Below are 12,116 nucleotides of genomic sequence, written 5' to 3'. Positions count from 1 at the left end.
CCTGCAGACAAAAACAAATCATTCATTTATCAGCACAAAGAAATGAGAGAAAAGGCAGCACATCATGTTTGAAATGTTGCTGAGAGAATCAACCTGTGAAACAGCAGCAGGCCAGCGTCCAGATGAGGATGGTGATGAGAGTCATGCTGCTTGTGCTTTCTGCTGTGTTGACTGACAGATGTGAGTCCTGCAGTGTTGAACTCACAGGACTATAAACCTTCTCAGTTCACTGGAGGATCAGCTGACCATGCAAAGCCTCCTCTCTATGGAAATCATCTCTCTGCTCTCAACACACTCAAGGCAACGTGGATTTGAATCTTTTTTAAATGTGACTGTTGCAGTGGATTGTTTTCTGCTGCTAAATGCAAAACTTTTGATGGTAATGCTGTTGAACATTTGTTGCTGTTAGTGGATATTTTCTAACAACTCTTTTCTTGAAAAGATTAAATTCAATTCTGCATTTTTAACTTAAAGCAGCATTTTAGAAACTGTGAGTTTGTTTCAGTTTTATTTAGATTCAGAGACCAGTTATCCTCATCATCAGTCTCTTCATCAACCCTCTGCACCTGCAGCAGGCCGTTCTCACTTCAGTCAAACCTAAGACGGTTTTTGTACGGCTCTGAATCACTGTGTGAACGCTCCACTACCATGGTAGTCAAGACAGTAGTAATCTGCAGCATCTTCAGCCTGAACACCACTGATGGTCAGAGTGTAGTGAGAACCAGATCTACTGCCACTGAATCGAGACGGAGTTCCTGAGAAGCGACTTGAGGCTTTGTATATAAGCAGTTTGAGAGCCTGTCCAGGTCAGCACCAATATCTGAACTCCCTGTGGCGCTGATGGTCACAGTCCCTCCGAGACTAACAGACTTGGATTTTTCAGTCTGAGTCAGAAAATTGTTTGCAGAAGACTGAAGTCTGAAATGTGAAGCAGCACCTCAAGCAACATCTTCCTGATGCAATTTTCAGTGTGAGTGAAAACAGTTCAGACTCTCTGTGACACAATAACTTAAACTGTGAGGAGCAGTGATGCTTAAAAGTCATGCAACATACATTTGAGCATGCCTGTCTTTTTGATACTGTTAGGAAGAGGTGAGGTAGAGTAGGTAAAGGTTTCTTCTCCCTGAGGCCTGATCGAGCTCAGGTAACCTCAGACTTTCTGTTCCTGATCTCTGTGCTGTTTCTGAAAAGCCTGTGCTCATAAATAGAGACAGACTGCCCTCTACTGGCAGTTCATCTTCACAACACCAGACATTATTCACAGTGCAGCAAACTCAAGGATTAGCTTTAAATTATCCTAATAGTACCAAAAGTTATAGTACACATTATGCAGAATCAGTTATACAAAGTGTTCTTGAGCCCATGCAGTGATATCCTTGATATGATCATATGTTCACAAAGTGGTGAACTTCTCTCCAACCTTGCTTGTGAACGAATGACACTTTCCAGGATGCCCCTTTCATACCCAATCATAATACTATCACCTGTAACCAATGAACCTGTTTACCTGTGGAATGATCCAAACAGGTGTTTTTGCAGCAACTTTCCACAACAGATTTTGATGCTCCTCTCTGAACTTGTTTGAAATGTGTTGCTGCATCAAATTCAGAATAAGCAGATATTTACAAAAATCAATGAAGCTGATGAGGTAAAACTTTGAAGATATTGTTTGTTTTTTGTTTGTTTGTTTGTTGTTTTCAGTTGAGGATCAGTTGAGTTTCACTTGAGTAAAAAAATATTAGCAAATGATCACATTCTGTTATACTTATATTTTACACAGCTTGCATGCATTCACATAGTTGATGTAGTCAAATTTTTCATGGAAAAACTCTGGCACTGAGCTTCAACTGTAAAATTAGCCTCTGGGAAACTAAAATTAAAATAATGCTGCATTCATACTGTAGTTCTGTTTTATTTATGCCTTGTACTGTCCACATGCGTTTTTTGGAATCTGGATTGTACAATCATGAGATGTCAAGCAGACTCAACAATGCTAACAATGTTTTTATAATGTTAAAGAGTGCTCTCCCCCACAAACCTCCAGGCGTCACAAAACAAACCGTTGTTTCACCTGCTGCAGTGAACGTTACACACCGGAGCGCTGTGATTGGTCAGCGGCCGGCTTCCAAACCCCTCCCCCACTGCCACCGCAGCTCAGCGGCGTCAGCAACGGTTGTTCGGTGGCAAGTTACCAAACCAAAGGTAATCAAATAACCTCCAGTTTTATCAGAAGTCACTCGAGCGTCGGTCCAAATAGCATTTCTTTTGTTTTCTGTGCAGTTCTCGTCGGCCACAGGCTCAGGAAAGCCCGAAAATGAGTCAGTTTAAAGAGCGCTTCGTGACTCTGCTCCATGAGAAGAACTTTGTGACAGATCAGTTGGCGACGCTGGAAGAAAAAACGGGAGTGAAGAGAGAGTACCTCGCCTTGGGTATGTTAACGGCTCGGTGAAATCAACAAAACACCTTGTTAAACTTTCTTTAATGCTTGACTGTGCTTTAAAATGCTGTAGATAACTGTTAACGTGCTTAGGGGCTTAACGCCCCCCTCCAAAAAAACTAGCTGCAGCCTTCATGTTTAGCTAGCAAATAAGACAACATTAGCTCTTTTATGTTAGCCAACAAGTTGCCAGTCGCACTACAACTGGCAACCGGCTGTGGTTGCATGAGTGCTTCATTTTTCAGTGTGGTTTCATATCCTGTGGCACTGTTAGCTGGTTCATTTTATTACCCTGCTTAGGCTCCAATACCAAAGTTCATTCAGCTCGGACTTTTATTCTACATTGCAGAGATTACTAGAAGATTAGAGTTGGTGTATGATCCACCCTGCACACACCTATTTCAGATATTGCTGTTGTAAATGAACAGCTTCTAATACCCCACCACCAGCTGGTCCCAGGGGTATTTTTATCATGTCCTGAAATATCCAGAGCATGGCAGATATGGAGGCAGATTCTAGGATGTCTGGTTATCCAACTGCAGGCTGCTGTCAGCTTATAGGAGTTTTGTTTTGACTCTGTTCTGTCAGTTTGCACAGTAGATGTCAATAAAGGCCTTCGCCTCAGGCAATGCCATTCAGCTGCAGGAAGCATGTTAGCCAGGGTGACCTACCTTCAAACAATGTCTTTACTCAAAATTGATCCATGCAAAGGGCGTGTTGGCAACATGACATGGATATGCATTTAAGCGACCAAATTCAAGGTCACAGAGGATGTGAATGTCCCTGGATGTTTAATGCTGTATGAAAAAAGTTTTGTCTGTATTTAGCTGCCCTATATCAGGCCTGGATCACAAGCATGTTTGCAAATAGCCCTGGTGATTTTTGCTATTTTCAGTTAAGGTTTACAGCACCAAATATAGAGATCGCTCCAACTTTACAGCCTGGCTGATACTGGATTTTGGAGACATGTTGACATCTGAAAGTTTTTTAAAAAACTTGTTTTTTTTTTACATAAGAGATAAATGATTAACACAGAACATTTTTGGTTTAGATCCTTTAGATGTGGTTATCAGAGAGGTGTGACTAAGATATGCAGGGAGACATTGAGCAACTGAAAAATAACCTTTGAAGTTGCCTCAGGGGGAAGAATTATGTAATTGAAACACACTCTCAAAACTAGAGTTGAAATGATAAGGTGATTAAGCAATAAGTCGAGTGAAAACTGCCCAGCAACAGATATCTGATAATGGATTTATCCTTTAAGTAATCTTTTTAAGCAAAATTGCTCCCATTCTTTCAAGATTTGCTGCTTTTCTGTTTCTTTTTATTGAAATATCTTTCAATAAAGATTAGCTATTGATTAGCAATTGGACTATTAGCTGGACAAATTAAGTCATTCAGAGATGTCACATTTTTTGCTGCTTTTTGACATTTAATAGAACAAATTATTCAAGCAAACAGTGCACTTGGTGTCAAGTGAAGCTGCTTTTAAATACTTCCATGTTTTTGTGCCACACACCACCAAACTGGCTTCTAAAGCAAATACTAGGATTGTATGCAAATGCCTTGTCTCCACCCTTCATTTAAGGGAAGTTAGAAGAAGCCAGATTATGTCATGGCCTGGTCCTGTTTGCACAACTGTTAATGTGAACTGATGTTAGCGTGTGGTTTGCTTGTTAGTGAGGCAAAAGACAATCATTTCATGCTTTGGCCCCATTGCAGGCTTCTTATAAGCATGTACACTGATAATGGGTTGCAGGCAAGAAATTCTTTCCTGCTGTCTCACTATAATTTTGTGTTGTACCTTGCCTCGCTCTGGGCATGTCTGCCCAGCAGAGTTATAAAGCACTGTCCCTTAAACTGTCTGCTGTTTAGCTGAGAGACATCTCAAGTTCATGCTGACTCTTGTGACACTCAAGTGTGAAGACTTGATGTGCTGGAGTAGAGGGGTCTTATCTCTGCTGCCAAACTCACTGAGTGAGTAGCAGAGTTCAACCCCCTATACTCTTTACACAAAGTATTTATGATGAGTTGATGCTAAGAGGAACTGGATTTTCGGCTGTATCACTCCAATGAATAGTCTGAGTCATACATTACATGATTACACAACTTTGGGTTATGGGTTTCATGCATTTTTTTTCACAGTTTTTCCACAAAATGGACATGTGTTTTCAACTAAGTCTGTAGAATCTACATTATATCACATGGGTGCTTTGTTCGTTTTCTAAAACAGTTCACGAGTTGCTAACTCGCAGAATTGAGCCAGATGGCGTGCAGATTAAGAAGTGAAAAGTTCCCTGCAGCCAGCTTTTTATTATTCATCACTGACTAATTAAAAGCATCAGTTAACAATTTCCCTGTGCAAAGCGTTGTTGTACAGCATGTCTGCTTATGTCAGCCGTCGTGTCATCAGTGTCTTCCATTTCATCCAGTTCTTCCAGTCTTGCCTTTATTGGAGAGAGATGAGCAGACTGGGAAAAGCATGGATATTTGTATATGAGCTGGGGCAAACAAATGAGATGTAAAGAGCAGGGAATGGTTAGAAGAGGATCAAAGACTTTTAATGCTTTGTATAACACCTGAGTTCGTTATGTTTGTGAAATTGGTGGTAGACAAATTTCGTATCAGCAGTTGAGTTTTGCTTAAATTTGAATGACATGACAGCATGGCATTACTCATATTTACAGCTGTTTGAGGGTTGGACAGTCATTCCCCTTGTCGTGTTTTGCCTTAAACCTGTCTTCAGGTGTGCATGAAGGTTCCCACAGAGCCAAAAGTTCAGAAAAGGTCTGGGATTTCAAATTGTTTTATTGGCCTGGGATTTTAAAGAAGACGGAAAACTAGAATTGAGTGTTAAGTAAAAAAAAAAAAAAAAAAAGCATTCTCATCTAAGAAAAAAACACGATTAATCTGGAGAAATCAATCAATTATGGAAGAAATCGATTGGCTGAAATGGCTCTTCAGACTATATTGTGTTTGCCTTGAAGTCAGCATCTTGCTGCCAGCTAAACAGCAAGCTGTTTAAGCCTCTGAGGGATTTAGCAGTTTAGGTGCAATACAGTATACAGTGTACACTTCAGTTAACACTGAGCTGATTGTCTTCCAGATTTTTTTTGGGTGTGTTTGTGTTTTTTTCAAAACAAAGCGAAACACTGCAAACAGGACTCAACACCAACTTTTGAATGTGGTGACAGCCAGGCATCATCTTTTGGTCGCCAAACTGAAGATGTGGTGGTCATATTTAGCCACCTGATATGGGTAATTGGTCAACTGATTCTTTCAGCTGATTGTGTTGGGTAGTAATATTTATGACAAAACATCATATTTTATTAACCTGACGCAGCAAATAGTTTGTTACACAGATCCATTTGAACTCCTGAGAAGCTGCAACCAGTAAATTTTCTATGGATTGACTAATCGATTGATTGACCAGCCATTTCAGCTTTAAATGAAACTACTACCTTAAGCACAGCAAACGTACTATATGTATATTAAATGTGGAAATCTCTGCATCTATTAAGATCGCTTTGCACATTGCATATTAACTGTCATAGTCATACATTTTTGTTTTAAGTTATTGAAAACCAATGGCATGTATGGAATCTCTCACATGTGTGAGGTGTACAGTGTAGGCCAGGGTGTTTCACATGTCTGCGTGAGCTTTGAAGTTTGTCAAACATCAGCCGCCGCCTGGATTTGAGTAGCACTGTTTGACTTGTACTTAGCACTCCTCCTAATCCTGGTAATGTGCTGTCCTGACAACCTGCTATCAGACACACTGTTGACAGCAAATGAATGTGGCTTGACATGAGATGAGTTTGTCAAGTAAGAAGATAATGTCATGCTCCCGTTCTTGTCCTACCCTCATCACTGCTGACTCCCGTCTTTCTCCTCCTGCAGGTTTTCTGAGTTTTGTCGGGCTCTATCTTCTTTTTGGATATGGAGCCTCACTGCTCTGCAACCTGATCGGCTTCGCCTATCCAGCGTATTTCTCGTATGTCTGAATTTAAGCTTATTTCAAGAAATGCCACCATGACCCACATGTGTACAATTAATGCACATAAAATGGTGCTTTTCAGTTTTTTCTTTCTTTACTTGATAGACATATATTTTGATAAAAAGTTAAGTGCCAACCAGCAGACTTTTTGTTGTCTTAGCAGGAAAAGCACGGGTTCATCTATAATTATGGCTCTGTCCAGTCAACCAGTATGCACAAAACCAAAGCTCTGGAATCGGCACATCTAAATGGAATGCAGCCATTGTTAATCATTAAATGGCCTTGATTACACATGTACTTTTCCTGCTACAGCATGTCAAAATGTGTGCTATCATTTTGCCTTTCACCTAGACCATATTCACACGGCATCACACAGCATGTTACATAAGAGGCTTGATCACATCCACTGTGTTTTACTGCCAGGCTATATGTGTCCAACATGTATGCTGATATTTATAAAGTGAGTTACGCCTTTCCTACTGTATCGAGTAACACTATCAATGCTAACTTTAGCTTGTTGTCTAACAGTAGCTAATGGGTTATCAAATGTGTTGTTTTACCGTCAGATTATCACCATCAGTTGTCTTTTCAGTTGCTGATCATGCAGTCAAACGATTTGTCAGTTTCCATACCTGGAACACAGGCGTACAACATTATCCTTTTGATAGCAACACTTGTGCTTCCCATCCTGAGCATTACATCAGAGGAAAACGGCTGCTGTGTGAATATGGTGTAAACTAAAAGGCAAAGCGGGCAAAATGCGGTCTACAACAACTGGGAATGGATTTTCTGCCTCATAAAAAATTTGGAAAGCCGTTTTGAATTCCTGTAGTGAGGACCCTCAAACGCATGCTGGTGCACTGCTTTCATGGAAACCTAGTTCTCATAAACATTTAATCCATTACATGTAGCTCATGCTCAATCAGTCTCCTGAATCAAACCTGTCCTCCTCTTCATTCAGAATTAAGGCCATCGAGAGCAGTGTCAAGGAGGATGACACACAGTGGCTGACCTACTGGGTTGTCTATGGACTCTTCAGCATTGTGGAGGCCTTCTCTGACATCTTTCTCTCCTGGTTCCCCTTTTACTATGCTGGCAAGGTACGCAGACCTTCAGTTTGAAGGGTGCTTTTGTATGGGTGACATTTAGTGCTTTCATGCTTTTTATTTGCCTGTTTACACTCTGTAGCTTCTCTGTATGAAGTTATCAACAGACTTCAGTCTGCCTTCACTGTGAAACCACAGAGTCACAGGGTGTTGACTCACATGAGGGTCCATGTGTTTGGGCCTCTCTACATTGTAGCTTTCCAACAGCGCACTCTTGTGGACTTGTCATGTAAAAGTAGAATAAGGAAGACATGGTATTACGACATCTGCTGTGTCTCAAATCCATGCTTCTGATTTAACCAAAATGGGTTTTGATCATGTAGTGTGTTCCCACTGGAAAAGACAGCCAGTATGCAGGCTTCCACTTGTACTGTTGATGGACATTGTTGTCCCACAATGCCTCGAACAAAAGGTACATCTTAAAGCTGCGAAACATGAGAATGAAATGCGACTGGTAGGGAGACACCTCTAGAAATAAATTTGAAAAGCAAATAAAATGTAAGCTTTGGCAGAACAGTGTGATAACCCTAACCCTAACTGAGTTTATTATAATAACCTGAGTAAAGATAAAGTGGCCCCACATGTCAGAAAGTCATTGAAATTCACCTTATTATCCAACTGTTTCAGCCTAATTGTCATGGTTAGCATTGCTTGGCTTCATTAAAATGGTTTGATTTGAATGAATAATCTTAATCCTGGAAAAATAGGATTAATAAACAATGCCTCATACTGTGCAATGAGATGGTAAATTAATTTAGGCCTGTTATGTAACACCAGCAGTACAACAGCACACCTCTCTTGTTCAGTGCACAAGGTTGTGTATTTCAGGACTGCAACTAACAATTCTATTTATTTGGCCTATGAAACCTGCTCTCTGCTCTCTCCTCAGTGTGTGTTCCTGATATGGTGTATGGCTCCAGTGTCGTGGAACGGCTCTGACATCTTGTACAAGCGCGTGATCCGGCCATTTTTCTTGAAACACCAGGGGACCATGGACACCATGGTCAGCGATCTGAGTTCCAAGGCTAAGAGCATAACTGAGACTGTCACAAAGGAGGGTAAGATACCCACAGTGTACATGCAAGTACAGCCACATTCATATACCGTATACCCTGCAGCAATGTATCATCACAGCAGGCAAACTTTTCTCATACAAGGCTGGGCGTTATCACTGAAAACCATAAACGATATCTTATTAAATACGCTTGTGCACATGATTATGTGGCCTCACAGTCAAACTATTCATGAAACACATTCAATACTTTAGAACACTTTTAGTTAGATTATGCTGAAACAGGAAAATCCAGGTGAATAGGCTCTTTTTTACATCTCTTGTGACTGTCAAATAGGAATGATTAAATATTAGCATCAGTGGTATTCAAACCTGCCAGATGTTGTAGGGCAGGGGTGATGAAGACTCCCTATTAAGCATCATTTCAACTGTTATAACATACTAAGTTATTCAACACATAACCTGCGCGATGGCTGCAGCTGCCCTTTTTGGTGCGGCATCTGACATCAGATAGTAGTGATGAGGATGAGGATGAGGATGATGCTGGTTTCAAAGGTTTAGGTCAGTCAGTCTTGATCAGAACTGAGTCTCTGCAGGTCAGCTTCGTAAAGAGCTGCTCACATTTGTAGGTCATTGCTTTGCATCTCAAAGATTTCATGTTGTAGGCTGTCAGGCACGTCAGCTGGTTCCACATTAAACAGCGTAGCAAATATGTTCAGGTCTGTTTACTCTTCTTGTCCTGAAACCTCTCACCAAACGAAGAGTTTTCGCACTTACCAGGATATTCAGATGTCATAGCAAACCTTTCCTTTGAAGAGTAGGGAGATGCACAGTGTTACCTCTTTCCAGTTGCCACAGCTTTAATTTGGCTTCAGGTGATTTCACATTTAAAAGCAGAGAGCAGAGAATCTGCAGGAGCTTGGTACTGTCCACCATGAAGGCCAAATCACACAGACGTTTACTATCGCTGAGTTTCCACGTCAGGTTTTCCTTCTTCTCTACAAATTATTCTTGACAAACTCACACTTACCAACAATTTTACTTTGTCCAGTGTTGCAGCAGCAACAAGGCACTCCTTCATTCATTATGAATGAGGTTACAGCCTCTCAGCTATTAGCTCCCTCACCACAAAACTTGCCTGTATAACACTCTCTCTGTCACAATATAGGGTTGTGAAAGCTGCCTGTCGGCTATGGAAACCCCACCGAAGAGAGTTAAATTCATCTAAGCACATTTTTCCCCGCAGCTCATCCAGTATAGCATGTTTGTAGCTGTTAAGATGCTCTAGAATAACCTTTTTCATCACGCGAGTTCGTCCTCACAAATCAATTCAGACACACTTCAAAAAAATAGTCAAAAAAAAAAAAAAAAAGTAATTACTTTTGTGTATTTATGAATTGCCTCATGGGTCAGATAGGGGCCAGAGGTTCCCCACCCCTGTTTAAGGATAGGTGGATAAAACATTTCAACATAAGCTTGTGTAATAGACTGCTGCATCTGACACGACTTGTTTCAGCCTCCAGACTGTGGTCCAGGGACACTCCTTTACAGATCTAAGCTGTAGCTCACTTCAGGCTGCTCAGGAACTGTGCTTGGTTCTTGAAGATCTGTTGCATTAAGTTAAACATACAGATAATTAGATCGCTTACAAGAGCTAGCTGGAACAATGCCGACTCGTTGATATAGAGTTTTGTTGTGCTTTCAGTTGCATTACTGGGGTAGATGGCAGCCTGTATGAAGGACTTAATGTATCAGATGTATTGACTTGACGTCATTTATGCCAGTCATAACGTCTATTTCAGTAACGTTTTCATTTATTGCCCAGCCCTAACCTCACACTTCACTCTTACATCCTTACATTCAGTCATCTGTTGTGTTTGAATCTTTTTTCCCTTCTGCAAAATATAGCGTTTGTTTTCTTCTCTTTGTTCCACCAGCTGTTAACCAGATCCTTAACCATGACAAGAACCAGTGAGAGACCTGAGAAGACTTTGTGTGTGCACACCTATATGTGTGTTTGGGTACTTGGAAGAGTTGCTGCATGAGTTTGTGTGCGTGTGTGTGTCGCTTCTGGTTTGTCCCCCGTCAATCCATGACGAATGATGATGATGAATCCCCCGCCCGTCATGTGATGAGCTGAAGCTTCACACACCTGAAAATAAATTGAAGCTTGTTTGTGCCTTCACATCAGTTTACTGCCATCGGTACGGTCAAGACAATCGCTGAAACTGTGACCTTACATGTGATCTTATTGTCTGTGTTGTGGTTTGACCAATTAAGTGGAAAGAAATACGGTGAAAGCAAAAAAAATGATGATTTTGTACCTGCAGGTTTCAGCTGCACTGCCTGTGAAGTCTGTGTTATGTCTAATTGAGCCACTTGTGACAGAAACACGAGGCCGATGACGGTTTTAAAAGCAGGTCGTCTTCACACGTGTGCATGAACAGCATTGTTTAACATTGTTAATGAAAACTGGATCTTTTACATGTCCTTAATGTCCTCTTGCTCTTGCGTGTGCCAAGCAGCATTTTTAAAGTCTGAGCTACTGGGAAGGTTTTTAATCTAACTGGGTGACTCCTGTCTTTTGATATGTCTTAATTTATCATCTCGTAATGCTGAAACAATAAAACTGGAACCGTAATGAACTGAAGAACAGCGTCTGGCTTTCAACTTTCATTCTCTTCTGTGGCCTCTCTCTGAGCAGTGTCAGTCCTCTCAAAGTGGGAAATGGGATTTTATTTGGTCCAAATTACAATGTTCATGCACCAGTGGTTTCTGTAATTGTTTCTTTTATAGCAGTGGGCGAGTCAGGGAAATTGTATTTCTGGATACATAACCTCTGAGGAGTCGGTTTTATTTCCCCTTTTGCACCATATTTTTCTCATCAGTGAACTTAATCTGCAGTAATAGTAAATGGTTGCCAAATATCTCGCTCTAAACATTAAAAGGTTCAGTTACCCTTTTCCAAATTGTTATTTATCCATTTAAATAATGATTTCCTCAAATTCTTTAATGTCTCTGAACTACATTTATTTTACAAAAAATGAAACTTTGCAGATGCAGCTGTAGATTCATTAAACCATGAATTTAGTATTATTTCAGTTTGTAATAGCAGGAAATGTGTTAGTTATTTTTCTTGGAGGTAAAAGAGCAATGCTGTGCACGTTTTCGCTCCCATCCTGTGTCTCTACTTGATCTCTTGACCCGTCAGCCTCAAGTGCATTTACTGGCATTCAGACAGCCTAAGCACCCACACTTTAATTTGTGTTTGGCTCTGCATTCACGCTTGAGGGGCTCTGAAAGGGAGGCCCTTTGTGTTCGTGCACTGGATGTAATGCACGGGAAATGGTGGATGGAGCCGGTGCGATGGCCACACGCCGCCGCGGGGAGAGGAAGGCACCCATCTGGAAATGGCTGCTGCGAAGATGTGTCTGCAGGGTGTTTGTTATGTATCCCCTCAGCCGCCGGTGGCTGACGGGTTATTGATTAAACAGAAATTGGACACAGAAACCAATTATTGCATTGTGCTGTTGGGGTTTGATCCAAAGCCTTGTGAGGAGTGTG

At 41.0% G+C, this 12,116-nt stretch overlaps 1 protein-coding gene across 1 annotated transcript; it reads left to right on the top strand.

The window, feature by feature from the left end:
- Window positions 1-2,145: 2,145 nt before the first annotated feature.
- Window positions 2,146-11,305, top strand: LOC139342385 (receptor expression-enhancing protein 5). The gene is made up of 6 exons (XM_070979459.1): window positions 2,146-2,202; window positions 2,281-2,429; window positions 6,338-6,431; window positions 7,396-7,534; window positions 8,430-8,598; window positions 10,490-11,305. Exons 2-6 carry the CDS (start codon window positions 2,315-2,317, stop codon window positions 10,525-10,527), a joined length of 555 nt encoding a protein of 184 aa, XP_070835560.1. The 5' UTR covers window positions 2,146-2,202; window positions 2,281-2,314; the 3' UTR covers window positions 10,528-11,305.
- The last annotated feature ends 811 nt before the right edge of the window (window positions 11,306-12,116 follow it).

Source organism: Chaetodon trifascialis, chromosome 14, assembly GCF_039877785.1.
Source record: "Chaetodon trifascialis isolate fChaTrf1 chromosome 14, fChaTrf1.hap1, whole genome shotgun sequence".
Taxonomy (NCBI): Eukaryota; Metazoa; Chordata; class Actinopteri; order Chaetodontiformes; family Chaetodontidae; genus Chaetodon; species Chaetodon trifascialis.
The sequence above is the reverse complement of the archived record's forward strand: the minus strand, read 5'-3'. Positions and strand labels throughout refer to the sequence as shown.

Bases quoted from the DNA above. Each gene is read 5' to 3' on its own strand.
- LOC139342385 (XM_070979459.1), top strand. From the start codon at position 2,315: ATGAGTCAGTTTAAAGAGCGCTTCGTGACTCTGCTCCATGAGAAGAAC. The intron at 6,432-7,395 runs GTATGTCTGAAT...CTCTTCATTCAG, and splicing joins GCCTATCCAGCGTATTTCTC to AATTAAGGCCATCGAGAGCA. The intron at 8,599-10,489 runs GTAAGATACCCA...TTGTTCCACCAG, and splicing joins TGAGACTGTCACAAAGGAGG to CTGTTAACCAGATCCTTAAC.